We start from the raw sequence: 26,133 nt of genomic DNA, 5'->3' as shown, positions 1-26,133 counted from the left end.
AACTTTAGAAGACCATAGATCTCCAGTTTTCATGATACGTGTGATCAGTCGTACATGACCGTCCATCAACCTTATACATCATGTCATAACACAAGGTAATGAAAGTCACTTTGACCTTTTTGACCTGCAGAATCCATCTTTCTTGTAAAAGAAGCCTTATGATAATAAGCTCTGTTATAGAAACGCTCATAACACAATCCCCTATATATAATATGTTATATAGGTTTTTCCATCAAAGTCAAAAGTTTTGATTGGTCGGGGTCTCACTAGAATAAGCTGGGAGAAGCATGATAAATTGCTCTGCCAGATAACATGGCACATGGTAGGCTAAAAGTACTAGAGAGGCCATAAGACTGATGTAGAACTTAGAAGTATATCATCACTGGTTCTTTTACTGATCCACTTTTTGCGTGGGTTGAATCTTTGGTAATTGCCCATGAGTCAGTATATGACCTGACCTCTAGACACAACACTCACAGATAACAGTGCTGGCTCATTCTGCTGAATTAACAAGCTGCTGTGTTGGCGTCAGAGTATCTGATAGAAGGCGGGTTTACTGCCGTACCAGCTTACCCAAGAATGACTGGCACTATAGGTCCTGAGCTCGATGCAGGAGGGTATAAACCAGATCTATTAATATCCAGCCTTATGAGTGTGCCATTCTGTACAGTTCTATAACCCGACATACCTCATTACTCATTCTTTCTAGTGGCCTCTCCTCCGCTATTGTGTTATATGAAGATAAATCACATATCTACATGACTCTCTAATGAGATAAAGGCCTTGAGGGAAGGCATGGCCCTGAGCCCTGTGTTATGCCAGCAGGACCGTGCCCTTGTACTCATACAGGAACTGGTACTATGTGTCTGCATTAGTTGACATGAAGTTCTGCTTTTACATTTGTAAGTGATCGTCATCTCCCAAGATCTGACAAACTGGAGCATTGGGCCCATCATCCATACAACAGGGCCTGCCAACGCTTATATATGGTGCATTAAAGAAGACCAATCTGCTCCCTGACCTGCTTAAGTAACTACTCTACTAGTCTAGAAGATCTTTACATAGAGCTGTGCACTGTACTGTTATTCTGTTACCCCTCCTAGAAATGTTGTATAGCAAATTGACGACTAAGTGTTATGACCCTATTAGGTAGCCCAACAGCAACGTATTTACCACTAGGCACCCGTGGTCCATGCCTAGGGCACCAGGGAGCAGGGGGGGGGACTTTTTCCTAGTCCTAGTCAGTTTTGCCAGTAAATCTGGTGACTTTTTGAGGGGGTAAGGGGGGGGGATATGATCAGGTCTAGTACGGCGGTATTGGTCAGGTCTGGTATGGCTGTGGTAAATGTGATGCCCGGAGCTATTACCGACCAACCTACCAATCCTGTGGAGAGAATTCCCTCAGACAATATGCAGACGGCTCTAATCATTCAGCGTGGAAATTTATGTTTTAAGCAGTTAAAAACCATGAAAATGTGATTCAGACAATGTTTCTACATGTAGAGAAATGCATGTGGCCGAAACCAGGCTCCTCAAGATGGGCGTCTTCAGGTTTAGTGCCTAGGGCAGCAGCAGCTGTTAATACAGCCCTGTAGCCCAACATGCACCCAAAGTGAGTACCATTTTTTTTAAATCTGCACATCTTTAAGAAGCCTATCACAAGGTTTGACTACCATGAGGGAGAGAAGCAAGAAAGATTGTAGGCCCTGTGATACCTTATCCAAGGCCATGTCCCAACACAGTCTGACACTGTCCTATCTGCAGACACACCACATCTGAAGACACTTCAGAAGATTTATTTAATGGTGATTACAAGCAAACATGTCCGGTGGTGGGTTAGTCCTCATTAAAGGGAAACCAAGCTGGTTAGAAGACTCCATCATGCTGCTAGGTTTCCATAAACGCCAGAAACCCTGAGAATTAAGGTAATTTTCTTACCCTCATCCTCAGCGCCATTTTTGTTAAATCTTCAGTTTTATAATTATGTAAATGAGGCGGTTTGGTGCACTGGGGATGTGGGACTACCACTATCAGGGCATAGATCTGCCCTGCCCATCTGCAGTCTCCTTGTGAATTTAGAGGCGGTGTTCAGAAGTCAGGCCCCTCTGGCACTCATCACTGCCGAATAATTATTAGGAGGGGCGGGTGGTGGGGCAGATCAGTGCTGTAGGGCTGTAGTCCCACCCCCAGTGCACCAAACATCCTCATTTACATAATTATGAAACTGAAGATTTAACGAAAATGGCACTGAGGATGCAAGTAAGAGAATAACCTTTGTTCTCAGCATCCAGAGTGTCATGGAAACAACAGCTGGTTTTATTATGGAAGCAGCCATCTTGCCTGATCTGTTTTTACCAACATTTTACAGCAAGCCCCATGGACGTAGGCAACAATAGGCACGGTCCTGATGACATGAATAAGAAACAATGCTCTGTGACCTTTGAAAGGGGCATTATGGACTTTTGTGGAAAAGAAGCATACATATATATGAAAAGATATTTGAATGATATGAATAACTTCCCCTGGGGAAAAGGATTTGCATTGTGGGAAATATTCTCTTTCAGAATTTCCACAATTTTCTAATTCTCAGACAATAACAATCGTGGCATTTAACTCTAATGTCTGAGAAAACCTCCCCGCGGGGAAAATGTAGTGTTATATGGCAGCCATTCAGATGAACGGCTGCCATGTTATAGAGAAATAGATCAAGTCCACCAGAGCGGCTCATGGTTCTGGCTATTAAATAGTGGTGTCTTGAGTGGGAGATCACCCCACCTTTATGATGACCACAGGATACCCCCTAAGGCACAGGATCTCTGTAGGATATAGGGTAGAGGGCAATACTGTATTTGACTATAAGCATTATTAAAAAATAACGATGAGACGTAAAGTTAAGAAAAAAACAAAACACAGTTTCATAGTTTGGAATTAAAAGAAAAAAGTGTAAAGCATTCCAGCCACAATCCAACATGACACATGCTGAGTAGCTGTTTGTATGGCGCAGAACACAATGACCTCATCTTACCTCACATGGATCCAGTCTTCTAGGAGTCAATTCTTCTTCTCCACCACTGCCGTCCTCCATGTCGCTGTCACCCTCAGAGTCCCGAGGCGAGCTGTGTTGTACTGTAATATGAGGGGTCTCCATCTCTTCTCTCCCACCCTCCTCCACCTCTCCAAGGAAGCACATCTCCTCGCTTGTGGATGGAGAACTGATACTGTCAATGCCACTGTCCCTGTTGGCCAGTTTCCCCAAAGAGTCCTGCTCCCCCCTTTCCTCCGCATCGCCGCCTTCTACGACAAGTCTACGTCTTCTCTCCAGGCTGGCCTGTGATGTCTCTGGCTCTAGTAAATCGAGGAGTTTGTTCCCCAGATCTCCCATGCTATAGCCAGGGTGCAGCGAAGGCGAAGGGGTGCTGGTGATTTCAGGGTCAGTGTCGTAGGACGGACTCGTGCGTTCAGCAGGCAGGATGATTGGCTCCCTGGAAAATTGGAGATACTTATTGATCTGGTTGGTAAATAAATCTGCATTTAAATAGCTAGGCCTGACTATCACATCTGCTCTGAGCTGCCAATTGTCTGATCCCTACATCTTGGGCGGATTCTTATGTTAAAAGTAAATTTCTTTCTGCATTACTGACAGCTAGTTATAGATCTCATTTCCATTAATAGAATGATTTAACATCAGTATTGCATTCACTCACCTTTCAAATTTCTCAATCAGGGAGGTAACTGCGGAGGGTGTCCCATCCTTGTTCTCTGGGCGCAGGGGCACCCTTGCAAGGCGGGGATCTGCAGGCAGTGGACGTGAAGGGGGTGGCGGAATATGGCCAGGAGGCCGGGGTCTTCTCACGCTCTGGAGGTGTGGGGGCTTTGGAGGAACTGCACAGGAAGTTGAGAGATAGATGTAAATAAAAGAACATTGCATGACGCAATAGGCATATAGCTGATGCATAATATATATTATACATACACACACACTATATTATGTACCTAAACTGAGAAATTATAGACAAGGGTGTACATACACAGGGGCAACCACTGTATGTGATTGTGATGGGACCAGGGATGATGAAGAGGAGGTGTGAACTTTGAAGGCTGTCCCTGCTTTTCCTGTCTTCAAGGCATAGAAGGAGAATTGTCTGGTTCTCTTGTCCAGCATGACAGGCCCATTCCTGAGATCATTTAACCCTGATTGCAATAAGCAACCCCATAGAAAAGCAATGTAGCAATGTAGCTTTATGGCTGTGGACATCACTGCAGGTTATAAACCTTGTGCACAAAGAAAATCCATATACCCAACCAGTGAAGTGTATTGACGGCTTCTCTATTACTGCTGGCAGGCACAGGAATATAAATGCGCATTTTAAAAGAAGGGACAGCATGCCCTAGATTTTTGTCATTTTACCAGAAATACAGACCCGGAAAAGGCTAGAAGTATTACAGCTTCTTTGATAGAGCTGTCAGGGAGAGCGAAGGGCAGGCCTACTGTTTTTTTCACACTGTATAGAGATATATATCAGGTGGCCCCTGATGATTGCTGCCACTTAGCGATATCTGTCATAAGCAGCCTCCCATAAAGGGGTATTCAAAGTTAAAAGAACCTATCCCCTATCCACAGGATGTGTGATAAGTTCTTGGAATACCCCTATAAAAAAAAGGATATACCAGCTGGTATGTTTTTTTTCCCCCCCCCCCCATTCGAAGGAGACCGCTAGGCAAAGATGAGGCTTTCCTGGCGACCTGGACTCTATTAATACATTAGCTGCATACACTGGGACATGGGCCTCCAAACAACGGCCCTCCAGCTGTTGCAAAGCCACAATTGCCATCACGCCCTGACGGCTAAAGCTTTGGATTTGGCTGTCCAGCAGGGGTGTGGCTAGGATTTATGGGGCCCCATAGCAAAAAAAATGTACAGGCCCCCCCCCACTATATATATCTATATCTATTTGGTAATGTGGCCAATGAATAAAGTCTCTTGTGGCAGAGCAGAGAGCCAATCGCTGCTTGCTCTGTCAGTCCACTGCATTTAACTATAAGGGCCCATTAGGAGTGGTTAAATACATAGGTGCAGGAGCAGACTACCTTCTGTTTAACCCCTTTATGTACTGAAGTGTGTAAGCGACATAAATCTCACCTACATGCAGCAGCACAAAAAAGGGTTAAAAGCAAAAGAGAAGGAGATGGCTCGTGCACTGATAACCCCTGACCTCTGCAGGGCTTAGGAGAACAGAGGTCAGGGGTTATCAGAGCAGTGAAGCAGAGATGGCCTTGTCTTCTGCTTATTAACCCATTTTTATGTTGCAGCATGTAAATGAACTTTGGATCACTTACACAGCAGTACATAAAGGGTTAAGCAGAGGGACACAGGTTGGCTCTTATCTTCCCTGTGCATCCCCGGGCCCCCCTCCTGCAGGGGCCCCATAGCAGCCGCCTACCCTGCCTCTATGGTAGCTACGCCTATGCTGTCCAGGCATGATGGGAAATGTAGTATTGCAACAGCTGGAGGGCCGCAGTTTGGAGACCCATGCACTGGAAGATTCCTCTACATATATAGATCCCATTGGCGATGTGAGCGCAGTCTTGTACCTATAGTACATTAGATGTGTATCCCCCTCTCCCTACAGCATTAACCATAGACCTTGGGCACTTGACACTTAGAGATCTAGTTATCTAAATATTCCCACTTCTCAGAAAAATAATCACAATCCCAAATATAATCTGAAATCATTGCAATGAACTGCAGGGGACGAAAATGCCCTAGAAGTATCAGGCCGGCAGTCTAACTAGATTTAGGGTTTATCCCATTAGTATAATCACATCCTGATGTCGCCCATGTTTAGCAGTCTGTCCCAGAACACAGCTGCCGGAAATGCCTTCATGTGTGACAACCACATCATTTCTCCCTCTTTCTGCAGTATTATACAGTACTGGGTTGCAGCTGCTGCAGAACATCATAATGCAAACTTTTCTGCTAAGAGGGGACATCACATCAGTCTTCAGGTCTCAGATCACATCTGGACGTCACGTTTATGGCTTTTGTTTGTTCCCACTTCCTCTCTACAGATCTATACGGAGCTCACCTTCAGGCTTGGTGTGTGGGGGGCGCCTAGGAGCTGCTGGTTTGGAACTGGGTTGATCTGTAGGGATCCCATTGCAGTCAGCTGGGGTTCCAGGGTCAGATCGCAGACGCTGGGGTTTTTCTGGGTGCACTGAGATGTGAGCTGGCTCCAAGGAGAGGCTCTTAACAAGCGCTGGATTCTTGGGCTGGGGCCCTGAAAGAAAAAAAAAAAAAAAGGATGTGGTAAAAATCCTTAAGCCATGAGGGGGTGAATCACAGACAGGACAGGAGAGAATACAATATTATAAAGCTGGCAAGACTTTTTATACGGCATATAGACATATCCTGCACACAGAAGATAGCACAAGAGAGGAGGAAGTCATTGCCAGCACCTGCCTATCAGTCTGGGAACTATAGCTTATCTTACCACCAGGGCCGTATTTACCACTAGGCACCCGTGGTCCGGTGCCTAGGGCAGCACCTTGCAGGGGGGCAGCACCAGGGAGCAGGGGAAGGAAAAAACTATTTTTTTTGTTTGTTTTTTTTTAGTCTCCCACCTCCTGTTCAGACTTGCCAGTAAATCTGGCGTCTTTTCCAGGGGGGTGGGGAGTATGGTGGTATTGGTCAGGTCTGGTAAGGCCAATCGGTGTGTGAAGATGGGGCGTCTTCAGGTTTAGTGCCTAGGGCAGCAGCAGTTGTTAATACGGCCCTGCTTACCACAGTCCTCTGGGACCTATTCCACGGGACGAATATCGTTCGCATAATCGTTAACTATAAACGATCCAAAAGACCACTATTGCGAAAGACCTAAAATCATTAACCCATTTACATGGAAAGATAATCGTTACTTATGATCGTTCTTGCGGTCGTCTTGTCGTTGCTATTGCGTTCCCACTACTTCGAACGACCGAACAACGTCTTATTCAATGCGAACGATTTGCGAACGAGCAACGATAAAAATAGGTCCAGGTCTTATTAAAGATCAATGATTTCTCCTTCGGTTGTTAGTCGTTAACTGCTATTCAACCGAACGGTTATCGTTTAGATTCGAACAATTTAACGATAATCTGAACGATAATTGTCCCGTGGAATAGGGCCATATGTCTATCCCAGTCCTGTGGGGCCTATAGCTTAGTCTATCCAAGTCCTGTGGGGCCTATAGCTTAGTCTATCCCAGTCCTGTGGGGCCTATAGCTTAGTCTATCCCAGTCCTGTGGGACCTATAGCTGAGCTTATCCCAGTCCTCTGGGACCTATAGCTGAGCTTATCCCAGTCCTCTGGGACCTATAGCTTAGTCTCTCTCAGTCCTGTGGGACCTATAGCTTAGTCTATCCCAGTCCTGTGGGACCTATAGCTTAGTCTATCCCAGTCCTGTGGGACCTATAGCTTAGTCTATCCCAGTCCTGTGGGACCTATAGCTTAGTCTATCCCAGTCCTGTGGGACCTATAGCTTAGTCTATCCCAGTCCTGTGGGACCTATAGCTTAGTCTATCCCAGTCCTGTGGGACCTATAGCTTAGTCTATCCCAGTCCTGTGGGACCTATAGCTTAGTCTATCCCAGTCCTGTGGGACCTATAGCTTAGTCTATCCCAGTCCTGTGGGACCTATAGCTTAGTCTATCCCAGTCCTGTGGGACCTATAGCTTAGTCTATCCCAGTCCTGTGGGACCTATAGCTTAGTCTATCCCAGTCCTGTGGGACCTATAGCTTAGTCTATCCCAGTCCTGTGGGACCTATAGCTTAGTCTATTCCAGTCCTGTGGGACCTTTAGCTTAATCTATCCCAGTCCTGTTGGACCTATAGCTGAGCTTATCCCAGTCCTCTGGGACCTATAGCTTAGTCTATCCCAGTCCTCTGGGACCTATAGCTTAGTCTATCCCAGTCCTCTGGGACCTATAGCTTAGTCTATCCCAGTCCTCTGGGACCTATAGCTTAGTCTATCCCAGTCCTCTGGGACCTATAGCTTAGTCTATCCCAGTCCTCTGGGACCTATAGCTTAGTCTATCCCAGTCCTCTGGGACCTATAGCTTAGTCTATCCCAGTCCTCTGGGACCTATAGCTGAGCTTATCCCAGTCCTCTAGGACCTATAGCTGAGTTTATCCCAGTCATCCTAATTCACAAGTACAATGCTGGAACCACAGTGATCGCTGACACATATAGATATGCATAGCTATATACAAGTCATTCAGGGTCCGTAATGGAAGTTCCTCATGTTTGTCACCTAGTTACGCCAGTGATACCCATCTTTACTGCCAAATTTCATCCATAATTGCTATGTGTAAACGCTACTTAAGTATAGTTTCCATCTAAAACAATAAAACCCAAAATAGGTCATTGAGTTGTTCTCATCATCAAGCTGTTGAAAGTTCTACTCAATGCCTCATTATTATATGCGTCCTCAATGGGGAAGATGGGTGACAACTAATAAGGCTGGGTTGCCACTGTATTAGGGCTGTAATTCGGCATAACAGAAAAACATGTGGCAACATATATCGTGGCCCATTGAGTTTAATGGGGAAATAAAAAGTTATGTTCAGGTACTATACCAAACACTGCAATTTGTAGACTGCTTTCAGTCCTGTCTATAGGATAGGAGATGACAAGCTAATCCATGGGGCCCAACTGCTGGAACACCCACTAATCCCCAGTACAAACATTGCTAAACTTGGTCGGAATCCCACCGATATCCACCTGCAGATAGGGGATAACTCGGGAATACCCTATTGATACGCCCACCGCAATATACATCACCATACCTTTTTGACTATATTTCATTGAACTTACAGCCTGAACGCAGTGCGAATCCAGCCTTAGGCCATTTACAGGCAAGAGTATTTCTATCATTTATGTCAGACTATATAACGGAGCCAATGTTAATCTATGGGGAAGGGGGGCGGCTTTAAAAACTTGAAAAAATAACTTCTAAATTTCAGATCTTTATTGTGGAAGTATATGAATGCGCTTGTGTGAAACAGTCTTTAGTCTGTCATGACAGAGCCCATAAAGGTTGGTACCCAGCTTTCCTAGACCCCAGACTTCCATGTAATACATCCCTACAAAAAGTCACTGTATATGATCATTATATGATGGATATGGCTACGGACATAAACCAACCAATCAGCGCTCTCAGTGGTCATGCTGGGTCCTGCACTGGGCACAAAAGTGTTAATAGTGGTGACCGTCCCCTTTAATTACAGGCCAGGGTTCTTATTGCTGGTGTCAGCGCTTAGAGAGGCTTAATGAGATTTACAATTAGTTTCAAGGGTCACAAAACTTTGGTAGTCCGCCAGTCCCGCCATGGCCAATTGTTTTTCCCCCAACATATAAGGCACATTTATGCCATTCAACCCCACTTAATCCACAAGATATTTTTAACTTTATTTCCTGGTATCTCCGGTATGCTTGCTGCTGCATTTTATTCTTTATGTTCTAGGCACTCCACCTATAACATGTGAGTGCAAGTTATAATTGGCAAAAATTAACCCTTCAGTTCAGTCAGTGACCTATAATGCCATCGACCAGTATATGGTCCAATGTCCCACCGTGCAATAAAAATGAATATATGTTTAAAGGAACACTAACCTCAATGTTGGTTGCTTACAAGTACAAGAAGAAAAAAAAAAAAGCTGCTGCTATCATATCTGCATCTATATGTGAATTCCTCGGGAGGATGTTAGATAAAGCAGTGGTCATGGGGGCAGAGGATTCCAAGACTTCCTGTCAGTAGTTCCAAAGAGTTATCCTTTCAGAGGGCTGATAACAGAGAACAATAGCTGACATTCAGTTGCACGGGGACTGGAGATAACATAAGAGTTTACTGTCTAATTAAAACCAGAGACATTGGTGACTCAAGGGAATCCCATATAGACTGGTTTATACAAGCCATGCTGATGTCATCACCATATAATTGGAGTTGCCGGCGATTAAAGGGTTAATCCCGCATAGACTGGTTTATACTGATGTCATGACAACGTGATCTCGGTATACGGATACTGAATCAAGTCTTCCGATCAGGTTAAATATATATATATATATATATATATATATATATTTTTTTTTTTTTTTTTTGCTTCCTATTTCCCCTATTCTACAGATTTACGGATTTTTTTTTTTTTTAATTTCCATCATATAATTCTTCCTGATTTGTATTCCATGCGGCTTCCTTCCAGTCTAAGGGCCCTATTCCACGGGACGATTATCGTTCAGATTATCGTTAAATCGTTCGAATCTGAACGATAATCGTTCGGTTGAAATGCAGTTAACGATTAACGACCGAACGAGAAATCGTTGATCGTTTAATAAGACCTGGACCTATTTTTATCGTTGCTCGTTCGCAAATCGTTCGCATTGAATAAGACATCGTTCGGTCGTTCTCAATAGATACGAACGCAATAGCGAATAAATAGCGAAGAGAAACGATCGCAATTACGATCATAAGTAACGATTATCGTTCCATGGAAATGAGTGAACGTTTTCAGGTCTTTCGCAATAGCGGTCGTTTGAGATCGTTAATCGTTAACGATTATCCAAACGATAATCGTCCCGTGGAATAGGGCCCTAAGGTTATTTTACCACAGCCAGCGTCTACAGGATACAGATCACCATTAACGACATGGAGTGACTGGGAACATACAAAGTATTTTGGGATTTTTAGGGGAAACCAGAAGTTTCCATGATACTTTCCTTTTGTGTCTGTTTCAGGTAACACGTAATACACGTAAACCCAGTCTGTATCCTAATAGATTTGTATGGTGACAACATAGACTTTCGGTTCTCTATGAATAAAAAATTCAATATCAGACTAACTAATATATATATATATATATATATATATATATATATATATATATATATATAAAAAATCAGGACACTGGTATCCATACACTTCCCTAATACTTCCAGCAGTCTCTATCCACCAGACATCCATATATTGGCTCCAAACTCTATATAAGCATGCAATGAAGAAGCAGGGCCTGGGAGTGACTCCAGATTATACCTTACCAGTTCAGGGTAAATACAGGTTTGGCGTCAGGCCCTTTGGTCTATTCAGCAGCGGTAACGTTGCGGGAAGATGACATACACCATAGAATTTCAGACTAAATCCCCACAGCTCCGCCGCTCATACCTGTCTCCTTGCCATACACCTGGAGTCTCTAAGAAGCTAGACTCAGCAGCTGTTTCTGGCAAGCACTAGAGGAGGGAGTGGTGAGAGGGCAGGAGGTATTCCATAGTGCGAGAGGTTGTGAGTGACAGCGCGGGAGGGTGGGGGTTGTACTGAATGAGCCGAGTAGTTGGGAGATGACAGAGAACAAACACACAGCTGTATGTTTAGCGAGACAAGGGAGCGGAGCCACCGCTGTTAGGCTACGTACACAGAGCAAAAGGAGCGGATTACGCAAGGAAATATTTCCGCCTGAAATCAACTGACACTGAATTCCGAGCAGAATATAAGCAGAATGCAAGCAGAATCCCTGCGTATTCTGCTAGGAAAGTGTTCAGCTCGTAATCAGCTCTTGACAAATTCAGCGCGGAATACTCGAGGAATCCGCGCTGAATCCGCATGCATTCAGCGCTGAAATTCAGCGAGTATTTGGTGAGTAAACTAGACTATACCAGAACATATACTAGAATCCTCCTCCCCCCCCTTTTCCCCATTTCCGCGCTGATTCAGCGAGTAATTTCCGCTTGTATTCCGCTTGTATTCCGCGCTGAATCCGCGCTGAATCCGCGCTGAATCCGCGCTGAAACAGAAAATCAGAGCCCCATTGATTTGTATAGGCTTCCGCTAGCGGAAGAATGAACATGTTCATTCTTCTGGCGGAAAGCGGATTAGTTCAGTGCGGAAATTCCACTGTGTGAACTGCAGAGCAGAATTTCCATTCAACACAATGGAAATTAGCTCTGCACCTATTTTAACGGCTGAAATTTCAGCGCTGATTCAGCGCAGAAATTCAGCTGCTTTTGCTCAGTGGGAACGAGCCCTTAGGCCCCGTTCCCACTGAGCAAAGCTAGCGGAATTCCGCGACGGAATTGTCCGCCGCGGAATGCCGTTAGCCTCCCGCTCATAATGGGACTCTATGGGAGGCGCGCGCTCCTGCCCTGTCCGCGCTGAAGAATGAACATGTTCATTCTTCAGCGCGTATAGAGCAGCAGCGCGCGCCTCCCATAGAGTCCCATTATGAGCGGGAGGCTAACGGCATTCCGCGGCGGACAATTCCGTCGCGGAATTCCGCTAGCTTTGCTCAGTGGGAACGGGGCCTTAGGTCTACCTGCCTGGAGTAACTAAGGTTCACATTACAATATTTTATTTAATTCTACTGTATACAAAAGTGTAGTCTACTATGCTATTATATACAGTATAGCAAAAAATGTAAAGATATAAAAAGCAAAAAAATAAAAAATAAAATTAAATATATATATATATCACAGGATCTGTTCCCACTGTATTTTTGTCAGTATTTTGCAACCAAAACCAGGAGTGGATTGAAAAAACAGAAAGGCTATGTTCTCACACTGTTGAAATTTAGTGGATGCCCGCCATTTAATGACCAATAATTTCTGTTACTTTAAAACAACGGCCGTTATTTGCTGTTAAATGATGACCATCCACTGTGCGAACATAGCCTTTCTGTGTTTTCAATCCACTCCTGGTTTTGGTTGCAAAATGCTGAGCAAAAATACTGTGTGAGAACATAGCCTTATAGGGGTACTCCAGTGTAAATCTTTTTCTTTCAAACCAACTAGTTTCAGAAAGTTATATAGATTTGTAATCTACTTCTATTTAAAAGTTTTCCTATACTTATCAGCTGCTGTATGTCATACAGAAAGTGGTGTATTCTTCACAGTGCTCTCTTATCACTGTTCATGTCAGGGACTGTCCAGAGCAGTAGCCAATCCTCATAGAAAGCCTCTCCTGCTCTGGACAGTTCCTGTCATAAACAGAGGTGGCAGCAGAGAGCACTGTGCCAGACTGGAAAGAGTACACCACTTTCTGCAGGACGTACAGCAGGTGATAGATATGGAAAGACTCAAGATTTTTAAATAGAAGTAAATTACAAATCTATATAACTTTCTGAAACCAGTTGATCTGAATAAAAAATATTTTCACTGGAGTACCCCTTTAAGTGGTATTCCCATTTGTACAACTTATTATCCACAGTATCCACAGAATAGGGCGTAACGTTAGGGTGCCAATTATTGGCCAGGAATGTTGCTAGAAAAGCTCTTTGGGGGACACTCGGCCTGGGTAAGGGTCTGTTCCCACTGAGCAAAAGCGGACGAATTTCAAGCTGCGTATGCCGCTCGACAGTGATCAGCTGAGCAATGGTAAAACGTCCATTCCTCAACTGATCACATCTTTTGTACTGCGGCAAAACCTGTGCGAACAGATGTGGGGCCAAGGATACAGTTATCATTCTAGTGGCCCGGGCGCGCGATTCATCATGCCTTCTAACGACACTGCAAATGAATGCCCAGCTAATCATTGGTTCTCGCAAGGGTGGGTTCACACCTTCCATTCATAAACGGATCAAACCATTTGCATTTGGCTTTAATAAACATATGATTTACATCAGTTTTCCTCAGTCAGCATCTGTTTGTATATCCATTAATATGTCTTCCTGGGTTCTCTCCTATATTGCACATGCTCAGTAAAAAAAAAGGGAGGTTGACGGATAAGGCAGAGTTCACACTGCATTTTAACGTATGCATTTTATGGGGAATAAAACGAATGATAAAAACTGAAGCAGGTGTATGCCAATCCATCAGGATTAGAGATGAGTGAACCGGGTTCGGGTTCGAGTCCATCCAAACCCGAACGTTCGGTATTTGATTAGCTGGGGCTGCTGAACTTGGATAAAGCTCTAAGGTTGTCTGGAAAACATGGATACAGCCAATGACTATATCCATGTTTTCCACATAGCCTTAGGGCTTTATCCAAGTTCAGCAGCCACCGCTAATCAAATGCCGAAAGTTCGGGTTCGGATGGACTCGAGCATGCTCCAGGTTCGCTTATCTTTAATCAGGATCCATTTAACAGTGACTTACATTATTTTAAAAAAAAACTTTAAAACGCATCAATTTTATTTTATTAGCTTACACAAAAACAGGGCTGACCACATTTTTCTGTAACATAGTTAATAAGGTAATAAAAAGAAAAGAGTCCATAAGGTTCAACCTGCAGAAACCGTGTTGATCCAGAGGAAGGCAAAACCCCCTATGAGGCAGATGGCTATTGCCCTAGGGTTGAAAAATTGATACAGTGAAACGTATGCAAAAACGCAGTGTAATCCTAGCCTAACTCGCAGATGGACATGAACGGAAATGCCTTCCGTTTAGATCCGTCATCACTGACTATAATGTAAAAAAAAAAATGGGTGTTCCGTTTTTTTGGAGGGACAAAAAACAGTGGGAACACTGACGGACTTGATGAAAACGGAGCACAATAAGAACCCATTAAAATTATTGAGGGGGGGGGGGGGGGGGGGGTGTGACAGATCCGATAGAGAAAAAGAGAAGCAGAATTGTGGTGGAGTGGTAAACTCTGGTGTGAACACAGCCTAACAGGGACCTTGAAGTAAAAGCTGCCGCACCATTCATTGTGTATGGGGCTGCCGAAGATAGCCAAAAGCTGTATTCATCTATCTCCATTGGCTCCATAGAGAATAAATGGAGCCACAAAACACATGCGTGGCCTGCAGCTCCATCTAGTTGGGATTTTCTGGTTTTTTAAGGGGCTGTGTGTTATATCAGCTGTGTCCACAGGGGCGGGTGTGATATATCTCTCATAAATGTGTTATATATAGGAGGGAGGAGCAAACAACAGGGGGATTTTTTGCGCTTAGCTTTCATTTTACTGAAGCAATATGGGAAATGAAAGCTAAGCACTGATTGGTTGCTATGGGCAACAGGGAGACATCTTGATAAATCTCCCCCTAGGCCCCATGTATAAGAACTAGTTGCTACAGAGTGCTGCTGCCCATGGCAACCACATTCCACCTTTTTTCAGTGCAGGTGGAAGAGGCGATCTGATTGGTTGTCAGACTTTGCTGCAAAAACGATTGTGGCCCAATAAGAAATCTAAATCTGTACCAAAAATTCATCATAGATATAAGTTCTTCAGTAATGTTGAGCGAACTTCAGAAAAGTGTCAAAAGTTGCCATGTGGCCGAAGCCCAACACTCGTCATTCAACTCCTGGCATCTGGAGAAGTTTGATGCCACCCTAGGGCTGTTCGGCCATGTTTTCTGGGACTCCCTAGGGTGACATCCAACTTCTGCAGGCTCCTAAATAACCGCTAGGGGAATACACTTAGGGATCATTTACACATTCCGTATATCCGGAATATACATCCTGTATATACATGAATGATAATGCCTGTATATACGGACTGTGCACGAAACGTGTGAATGACCCCTAAGGCTGTGGCATTTTTTGCCTACTCTAAGTTGGCGCTTTTTTAGGCAGGTTGTGGCTTTTTTCCTCCACTGTTTTTTACACTCTTAAAAAGACGCGTTTATATGCGTGTAGGTTTTTGTAGCACTTACTTGCGTTGCTAATCATTTCGTTCAAACATGATCAATGGGTCACATGATTTGCAATGGAAAAATTTCATAATTGTTTTTTTTTAAGTGTACCTGTCGTTTGTAAAAACTTTTCACATGTCATAAAGACATGTCAAATGTTTTGACTGGTCTGGGTCTGAACACTCTACCAATTGGGAGAACGAGCGTGGTCCTCTCCCGGCTACCTGTCACATGATATCAGTCTCCATAGATTTACATAGGCAGACTGACCATGTGACAGAGCCGGGAGAGGACCGCACTGAGCGCCGACTTCTCCCGGCTCAAAACTTTTGACGTGTCTCTATGACATGAAAAAGGTTTTTACAGACACTTTTCACAGACACTTAAACCAAGAACTTACTTAATACTAAAAATAAACATGCTAAAAGAAATAAGCAAAAAAACCTAAATGCAATAAAATAGGAAAAAGCGTTGCCATTTACAGGGGCAGGTCTTTAATCCGCAAAATAATGTATTTGAAGGAGACCTCATTGTTTAATACTGCGTGCACATGGTGATACTCCCGTGATCGGGATCAGCAGGGATTTACTTTTCAGAAATGTTTTCTCCTTCTGTTCCTTCACTGGAACTACCCCTGTAAGTACACAGCCGGGTGATCATTGTTGGCACGTCCGTCTGACTGGAGCCATCTTCTTGATGTGTAAACCCTATAGGTAGAGGCGGATGTGTGTTTGACGAGGTAATGGGGCAAATAAATACATGTCCCAGTATGTGAACAACACTACTTCCATGAATAGTGATCTGTACAGAGGGTCCCGACTACTACGATAGGGGACAGGTGACAGCACAGAAAAGCCTGATCTCCAGACATAGGACATAATAAAGGAAAAAACACATGGAAAAAAACTGAGAAAAAAAGGGAGGGAGAGCTGGGAAAGGGAGGGACGGCCTTACATTCCTAGTCCATTACCTGTCACTATGAGCCAGACAGCTGCATGTGACGCACGCTTCCTCACCCTGCACACCTGAGACACCGGGACTGTCTGCCTTCACACCTAGCAACCTGCCGGCATAAACCTGTACTGTACAGATACAGTCGGCCATACATAGCTTGGAGGAGCGCCAATATTGTGGCTGTGTCAGGTATTGCAAATCATCTCTACTAAAGTGAGTCAGATCTGCAATACCTAGAACATCCTTTCGACAGGAGTGGCGCTGTTTCTCATAAACCCACTTTTAAAAAGGACCTGTTCCTACTACTGTTCTAGAGTGAGCTAGACAAGTGACATCTAAGCTCCTGGTGCTTTCAGTGCCTGGCGGTGAGAAGACCAACGCGTTTTAGCTCATCATAGGATTAGTAGGATAGCTTATCTGCAGTAGGATTGTCCGAAAATTATGCAACAAATTCATTGACTTATAATGGGCTCTATGGAGCACGACTCTCTTTTTTTTTAACGCAGAGCGAGGGGAGGATGCACTGCAGCTGCAGGTCCTCTCTCCCCCCTCTATTTCCGGTTGGTACAGGTCGGAACACTCAGACATAGATCGATCAAAACTTTTGACATGTCTCTTTCCAGTCTGACACAGTGCTCTCTGCTGCCACCTCTGTCCATGCCAGGAACTGTCCAGAGCAGTATAGGTTTTGTATGGGGATTTGCTACTGCTCTGGACAGTTCCTGACATAGACAGAGGTGGCAGCAGAGAGCACTGTGTCACACTGGAAAGAATACACCACTTCCTGCAGGACATACAGCAGCTGATAAGTACTGTAAGGATTTTTTTAAAACAAATCTGTATACATTTCTTATACTTGTCTACTTAAAAACATTTTGCTTTCTCCAGAGTAACCCTTTAAAGAGGAGGAACAGCCTTTTTTCTGGGAATGACCTCCATTTCTCCCATCATGATCCAACAGACAGAAGCACAGACCTTACATAAGGCTACACATAATGATACGATTCCCCAAGAACAAGCAGCCACAGATTGTCTACAAGCACAGTCACGCATGGCAGTGAAGTTCAGGTGTAAGATGTATATATGGCTCCAGGCTAGATAAGGATTGAGTCTGAACATGGATTTACAATGGGCTACATGTCAGGGCACAATAATATTATTATAGACAATGGGCGACCATGCGGCCGCTATAAAACTGTCAGGCAGATGAACAGGTGACGGTAGTATGACTCCTCCAGGTCAATGCTGCCATTTTCTTGTAGAGATTAGTAGTTGGTCACAGTGGTCGGACCATAATGCCACATTGTATGTAGTCAGAACTGTAACCTATAGAGTTTATAAGGCCAGGTACAAGGTGTCCAGGTGATCCAGTCACAATGGGAATGGTGGACGCAACCATCTGGATCTGTATCATTCTGTGTCCCACCAGGTGCCCTATAGACTGCCAGACATATGGACAATGCGGCATAGCTGCCCCTCTGGTGTGGTTATGTCCGACCAAGGAAAATCTAGACATGTCTGAACCCGGCCTAAGGATTTCTGCAAATATTTCCACCTTGTGTCATCACCGCTGGCATTGTTCTCTGCAGTGGGGGTGTCACAGAACAGGTAAAGGAAAACCCCAAGTGGCACCAAGGAAATGGTCACTGAATACTCCTAGGTTAAAGGGGTATTCCAGTAATTACTGAAGGGCTGGATTCTTAGTTACATGAATACAGGGATATTGAAGAGGTGGATGTGAGACATCATGCAGGAATCTGAAAAAGCTGGGTAGTCGCTGAGATTATACCAGTTGTCACCCAGCTTTCCTAGAGGCAGATGTAAGTAATAGATGAGCTGGAAAGTGTCAGCTGTGCGGAGGGGGAGCCCATGTCAGGGGTTTATAGCTGTATGGGGCGCAGTCCATGGCCGTCAGCAGCAGCAGGAGGGAGGAGGCTCCTTATAAGGAATCTGGAGGAGAAGCTGTTTACTCTGTGCAGGGAATGCAGGACAGTCATGGAACCAGTGCAGACAGGCAGCTGCCCCCCCCCCCCCCCCCCCCCCCATTAACCCTTCCCATGCTGCACTGGACACCACTTCCTTATAATGAGATACATGTGTGTAACACTGGTGTCACCCACAATGAGATACATATGTGTCACAGGATGGAGGAGGGGGGGAGGGGGCAGGGGGGGATCAGGAGCAATACAATTAGGTTATGGCACAACAGGGTGTCCAGCCCATAAAGTGCCAACAACTGGGCACTGCCCCCTGTGCTTTCTCATACCCCCTCCTGACACTACCTGATTTAACCCTTACAGCCCCTCTGTTTGCCCATACCCCCCAAAACTGCCCAATTTAACCCTTTACTTATTTATACTCCTGATTAACCCTTACAACCACCTCTCCTTGCTCATACTGCTGGAACTGCCTGATTTAACCCTTACAGCCCCCTCTCCCTACTCATACCCCTATATACCTGATTTAACCCTTTCAGCCCCCTCTCCTTTATTACCCTCTCCCTACTCATACCCTTATATACCTGATTTAACCCTTTCAGCCCCCTCTCCTTTCTTATTACCCTCTCCCTACTCATACCCTTATATACCTGATGTAACCCTTACAGCCCCCTCTCCCTGCTCATACCCCTATATACCTGATGTAACCCCTTACAGCCCCCTCTCCCTGCTCATACTGCTATATACCTGATGTAACCCTTACAGCCCCCTCTCCCTGCTCATACCCCTATATACCTGATGTAACCCTTACAGCCCCCTCTCCCTGCTCATACCCTTATATACCTGATGTAACCCTTACAGCCCCCTCTCCCTGCTCATACCCCTATATACCTGATGTAACCCTTACAGCCCCCTCTCCCTGCTCATACCCTTATATACCTGATGTAACCCTTACAGCCCCCTCTCCCTGCTCATACCCCTATATACCTGATGTAACCCTTACAGCCCCCTCTCCCTGCTCATACCCCTATATACCTGATGTAACCCTTACAGCCCCCTCTCCCTGCTCATACCCCTATATACCTGATGTAACCCTTACAGCCCCCTCTCCCTGCTCATACCCCTATATACCTGATGTAACCCTTACAGCCCCCTCTCCCTACTCATACCCTTATATACCTGATGTAACCCTTACAGCCCCCTCTCCCTGCTCATACTGCTATATACCTGATGTAACCCTTACAGCCCCCTCTCCCTGCTCATACTGCTATATACCTGATGTAACCCTTACAGCCCCCTCTCCCTGCTCATACTGCTATATACCTGATGTAACCCCTTACAGCCCCCTCTCCCTGCTCATACCCCTATATACCTGATGTAACCCTTACAGCCCCCTCTCCCTGCTCATACCCCTATATACCTGATGTAACCCTTACAGCCCCCTCTCCCTGCTCATACCCCTATATACCTGATGTAACCCTTACAGCCCCCTCTCCCTGCTCATACCCCTATATACCTGATGTAACCCTTACAGCCCCCTCTCCCTGCTCATACCCCTATATACCTGATGTAACCCTTTCAGCCCCCTCTCCCTGCTCATACTGCTATATACCTGATGTAACCCTTACAGCCCCCTCTCCCTGCTCATACTGCTATATACCTGATGTAACCCTTTCAGCCCCCTCTCCCTGCTCATACTGCTATATACCTGATGTAACCCTTTCAGCCCCCTCTCCTTGCTTATACTGCTATATACCTGATGTAACCCTTACAGCCCCCTCTCCCTGCTCATACCCCTATATACCTGATGTAACCCTTACAGCCCCCTCTCCTTTCTGATTACCCTCTCCCTGCTCATACTGCTATATACCTGATGTAACCCTTACAGCCCCCTCTCCCTGCTCATACTGCTATATACCTGATGTAACCCTTACAGCCCCCTCTCCCTGCTCATACTGCTATATACCTGATGTAACCCTTACAGCCCCCTCTCCCTGCTCATACCCTTATATACCTGATGTAACCCTTACAGCCCCCTCTCCCTACTCATACCCCTATATACCTGATGTAACCCTTACAGCCCCCTCTCCCTGCTCATACTGCTATATACCTGATGTAACCCTTACAGCCCCCTCTCCCTGCTCATACTGCTATATACCTGATGTAACCCTTACAGCCCCCTCTCCCTGCTCATACCCCAATATACCTGATGTAACCCTTACAGCCCCCTCTCCCTGCTCATACTGCTATATACCTGATCTAACCTTTACAGCCCCCTCTCCTTTCTTATTACCCTCTCCCTGCTCATACCCCTATATACCTGATGTAACCCTTTCAGCCCCCTCTCCCTGCTCATACCCCTATATACCTGATGTAACCCTTTCAGCCCCCTCTCCCTGCTCATACCCCTATATACCTGATGTAACCCTTACAGCCCCCTCTCCCTGCTCATACTGCTATATACCTGATCTAACCTTTACAGCCCCCTCTCCTTTCTTATTACCCTCTCCCTGCTCATACCCCTATATACCTGATGTAACCCTTTCAGCCCCCTCTCCCTGCTCATACCCCTATATACCTGATGTAACCCTTTCAGCCCCCTCTCCCTGCTCATACCCCTATATACCTGATGTAACCCTTACAGCCCCCTCTCCCTGCTCATACTGCTATATACCTGATGTAACCCTTACAGCCCCCTCTCCCTGCTCATACTGCTATATACCTGATGTAACCCTTACAGCCCCCTCTCCCTGCCTGCAGACCTCCCATAACCCTTTCCTTGCTGCAGCTCTTCTCTCTATTAACCCTGTCCCTGCACAGTGAGCCGCTTTAACCCCTCAATACGCCCCCCCCCCCGTTACTGCCGACTTTTCTACATTAACCCTTTGACTGCCGGCAGGATTGTATTAACCCTGTGGCCACGTGTCCGCGTTGTGCATGAACCCCCCCTCCGCTGCCGTGATTGCCGCCGCACTCCGGGGCCAGACACACAGGCCCGCCCTCCCGGGATGACTCGCCTCCTGGCTCCGCCCACAGCCTGTCTGATCAGAAAACAAGGAAAGTCCCAGGGATCGGCGGAAGTTTATCCGCTGTCCAGCCTGGGGATCGGCCGCACCGAGCTGATGGGAAGAGACGGTGTCCGGTATAAGCGGAGAGGCAGCCCGGGCACGATGGGCGCCGCCGCCCTCCTCCTCCTCCTCCTCCTCCTGCCCGGCTGCTGCAGCTTCAATCTGGACTCGGAGAACCCGCTGGTGCAGTCCGGGCCGGAGGGCAGCTACTTCGGCTTCGCTGTGGACTTCTTCCTCCCAGATGGCAGCTCGTCGTTCCTGCTTATTGGGGCCCCTAAAGCCAACACATCGCAGCCGGCCATCAGCCAAGGGGGGGAGGTGCAGAAGTGCGACTGGAGGAATGCCAAGTGCCAGGCTATTGTCTTCGACTCCACCGGTAATCGATACTATGATATCAATGACCCCATAGAATTCAAGTCCAACCAATGGTTTGGGGCATCCCTAAAGGCCAAAGATGGCAAGATCCTGGCCTGTGCCCCCCTGTATCACTGGAGGACTCAGCAGAGGAAGCCGGAGCGGGAACCCGTTGGGACGTGTTACTTAAAAGATGGAGAAACGATAGTAGAATATGCGCCCTGCAGGTCCAACGCCAAACACGATGCCCAGGAGCAAGGATTCTGCCAGGGCGGATTCAGTGTGGATTTCACCAAGGGCGACCGAGTGCTGCTAGGAGGGCCTGGAAGCTTTTACTGGCAGGGGCAAATCATCTCCGACACCCTGGAGGATATTGTAAAGAGTTACAATCCCAAAATCTACAGCACCACCTATGCCAACCAACTGGCCACACGTGCCGCCAGCCCCCAGTACGATGACAGCTACTTGGGTTACTCGGTGGCGGTCGGGGACTTTAACGGAGACGACATCGAAGACTTTGTATCAGGGATTCCCAGGGCTGCGCGAACGCTGGGCATGGTGTCCATTTACGACGGGCGCAGTATGGCATCGCTGTACAATTTCACCGGTGAACAGATGGCCGCCTACTTTGGCTATTCGGTTGCTACCACTGATATTAATGGAGATGGCCTCGTGGACTTGTTTGTTGGTGCACCTCTTTTCATGGACCGAGGTTCAGATGGTAAACTTCAAGAAGTTGGACAAGTGACTGTTTACACCCAGAGCAAATCTGGCCTCCAGGTCCTGACCAAACTGACTGGGTTCGATCTGTTTTCAAGATTCGGTAGTTCTATTGCCCCGCTGGGCGACTTGGATCAAGATGGTTTCAATGACATTGCGATTGGTGCACCATATGCAGGAGAAACTAAAAGGGGCCTGGTGTACATCTACAATGGCCGAAGCTCCGGAATGAGTACAACACCATCTCAAGTACTCGAAGGTCAGTGGGCATCTAAAACTATGCCGGCAAGTTTCGGGTACTCGCTAAAAGGAGCCACCGATGTTGACGAGAATGGTTACCCCGACCTGGTAGTGGGTGCCTTTGGGGCTGATAAGGCCATACTATACAGATCTAGGCCTGTTATAACTGTGAATGCAGTATTGGAAGTGAACCCGTCACTCCTAAATCCTGATAGTAAGACGTGTAACCTTCCCAGTGGGGTTCCGGTCTCCTGCTTTGATGTAAAATTCTGCCTGAAAGCCAGCAGCAAAGGCAATGTACCCAAAAACCTGGCGTTTAAGGTGGAACTCCTGCTTGACAAGCTGAAGCAGAAGGGGGCTGTAAGACGGGCGCTGTTTCTCCACACAAGGCAGCCCACTCATTCTAAGGACATGACTGTGGTAAATGGTGGCGCCATGCGTTGCGAAGAATTACAGGCATATTTGCGGGACGAGAGTGAGTTTCGAGACAAACTTACGCCCATCACAGTCTTCATGGATTACCAAATGGATTACAAGGCGGCTGCTGATTCATCTGGACTAATGCCAATCCTAAATCAGTTTAACCCTGCCAATCTAACCAAACAGGCCCACATACTGCTGGACTGTGGCGAAGACAATATTTGCAAACCAAACCTCATTTTGTCTGTAGAAAGTGAGCAGAAACAGCTATATATTGGAGATGACAGCCCTCTGACCCTGCTGGTTGATGCCCAGAACCAAGGTGAAGGGGCCTATGAGGCTGAACTTTTTGTCCATATCCCACCCCAAGCTGACTTTATTGGGGTTGTTCGAAAGAATGAATCCTTGTCAAGGTTATCCTGTGCGTTTAAGACAGAGAACCAGACAAGGCTTGTGGTATGTGATCTCGGAAATCCAATGAAAGCCGGTACAAGGGTGGTAGCGGCCTTGCTCTTCAGTGTTCATCAGCTGAACGAGATGGATGACACTGTCAACTTTGACCTCCAGATACAAAGCTCAAACCAATACAACAATACCAGCCCCAAAAAATCATTACAAATAGCTCTGGCCGTGTTGGCAGCAGTTGAAATAAGAGGAGTCTCCACACCAACTGAAGTGTTCCTACCAATCGCCAACTGGGAACCCAAAGAAAACCCAACGAAAGAAGAAGAGGTAGGCCCACTTGTCCAACACATCTTTGAACTTCGAAACAACGGACCCAGCACATTCAGCAAAGCAATCCTCAATATTCAATGGCCTTACATGTACCAAAGCAACACCTTATTATACATTATTCAATATGAAATCGATGGCCCCATGAACTGTACTTCCGATGTTGTTATCAACCCCCTTAACCTGGCACCATCCAGCTCCTTGGCAGATGATATAAAGAATGTCACCCGTAATGAACGCAATCGCCGCGATCTTCCACAGGTGGATGGAGATTTGCAGACCCTGAGGTGCGGAACAGCAAAGTGTCTCAAGATTGAGTGTCACGTGGAACGTGTCGAAAAAGGAAAAAGTGCAATTCTATACATCCGATCGAGACTGTGGACACCAACCTTTATGAACAGTGAGAACCAAAATCATTCCTACTCCCTAAAGTCCTCTGCCGCATTCCAGGTCTTGGAATTCCCGTATAAAAACATGAACCTTCCTGATATAAGCAATTCTACGGAGGTCACTACTAACATTCTATGGGTTAACCAGTCATCCGGGGCCCCGGTACCCATCTGGGTCATAGTACTTGCAGTATTATCAGGTTTGCTGCTTTTGGCTCTGATGGTCTTTATAATGTATAAACTTGGGTTCTTCAAACGTGTACGTCCTCCCCAGGAGGAAATCGAGAGGGAACAGCTTCAGCCTCAAGAAAATGGTGAGGTAGCCACTGATGCGTGAGGCCATCATTCCTTTTCTCTGCGAATGATGTTTGGTGTCAATCATGGAAAATTTTAAATGGCTAGACCAATGTAGTGAGTCATTGAGAACTGAACAAAATGTTTTGTATAGGTAGTTTTTATTAATGGTGGTGGATCCTAGACTGGGCTCCATTCTAATGAATATTGCTTTTCATCATGGCTGACTCCACCATACGTAGGACAGGACCACTCTTCTACGTAATGGTAAAATACAGGTTGTCCATCCCCACTATAGGTTATATTAGATCCTACATATCTCTGAGTTTTGGGGTCAAGGAAAAAAATGTGAATGTTACAAAGTGTTCATGTAGACCAGGCATGTCCAAAGTCCGTCCGGAGGGCCATTTGCGGCCCGCGTTCCGAACTTTTACGGCCCCCCAGGTATCCAGCTTGCTATTATCTGCCTGTGTTATAAAGCATGTAGCATGTAAAATGGTCGGCCCTCGCACATGTTCACTTCATCAAATTTGGCACTCTTCGAAAAAAGTTTGGACATGCCTGATGTAGACGAATGTAAGAACCCCCTACTTCGTTATATAGATGTCGTAGGGTTCTTACCTTGGTCCACTTGCATCCTCATGACTGAACTTTACCTGGCCTACCTTGGTCATATAGCAATGTGGTTATTTTATGTATCTATTGCTGTATTCAACAATACAAATAACTATGCTTAAACATATCCAAGGAGACCAGGTAACATACCTACAGCCATGTGGTCCTCCCTAGGAGAACTATTATGGGAACTGTTAACGTTACATTGCATGAACTTTCCTATGCGCCAGCATTCACATACATCCCAATAACACTGGGATAAATGTTTTACATACTTTGAATACTTTCTATTAGTGGGTGTGATCTGGAGATATATTAACCTCCAAAAGTAACCTTTTTTTTTTTTTTTTAGTTCTGCATCTGTTGTAGCAACAGAAATGGAGTTGTAAAATGGTATTTTTTTTAGGTGGTCCTAAAATATGGATAGTTTGGGGGGGTATACTGGGTGATGCTATTAGAAGGGCCTAAAGTGTTAGTGATTAGAGATACGAAAACCTCTAGGACTCGGGTTCATCCCGAACCCGAGCTCCCTGCATTTGGTGGCTAAAGAGGTTGATGCAGCCCTAAGGCTGATGGGAAATCATGGATACTGCCATAGGCTATAAGCTGTATCCATGTTTTTCTGGACTCCCTAAGGGCTGCATCCAACTTCTTCAGCTACCAAATGCAGAGAATTCAGATTTGGACGAGGTTCGCTCATCACAAATAGTGATCTTTAGAGAGTTGTAACACCAGCCACACACATTAAATAAATGCCATCTGAACCTGCCGATTTCGGTAGCACTTGACAACTGTCTAATGTTTGGCGGCCTCTTGGTGCTG

At 45.8% G+C, this 26,133-nt stretch overlaps 2 protein-coding genes across 3 annotated transcripts in view; one reads left to right on the top strand and one right to left on the bottom strand.

Moving 5' to 3' along the window:
• Positions 1-26,133, bottom strand: part of FGD1 (FYVE, RhoGEF and PH domain containing 1) — an 86,307-nt gene that overhangs the window by 11,751 nt on the left and 48,423 nt on the right. For both annotated transcript variants that reach the window (XM_069942753.1, XM_069942754.1), the window contains exons 2-4: positions 6,087-6,278; positions 3,705-3,882; positions 3,026-3,482 (exon numbers count right to left, since the gene is read on the bottom strand). In XM_069942753.1, the coding sequence (XP_069798854.1) occupies positions 3,026-3,482; positions 3,705-3,882; positions 6,087-6,278 (827 nt within the window). The remainder of the gene's footprint in view (positions 1-3,025; positions 3,483-3,704; positions 3,883-6,086; positions 6,279-26,133) is intronic.
• On the top strand, positions 21,473-25,067 carry ITGAV (integrin subunit alpha V). Its single transcript, XM_069986124.1, has one exon. The coding sequence runs from the start codon at positions 21,488-21,490 to the stop codon at positions 24,737-24,739; it is 3,252 nt and encodes a 1,083-aa protein (XP_069842225.1). The 5' UTR covers positions 21,473-21,487; the 3' UTR covers positions 24,740-25,067.

Source organism: Dendropsophus ebraccatus, chromosome 10, assembly GCF_027789765.1.
Source record: "Dendropsophus ebraccatus isolate aDenEbr1 chromosome 10, aDenEbr1.pat, whole genome shotgun sequence".
NCBI lineage: Eukaryota > Metazoa > Chordata > Amphibia > Anura > Hylidae > Dendropsophus > Dendropsophus ebraccatus.
This window is presented reverse-complemented; position numbering and strand designations above follow the sequence as displayed.

What these genes read in the sequence shown, in the direction of transcription:
- ITGAV (XM_069986124.1), top strand. Translation starts at nt 21,488, where the DNA reads ATGACTCGCCTCCTGGCTCCGCCCACAGCCTGTCTGATCAGAAAACAA.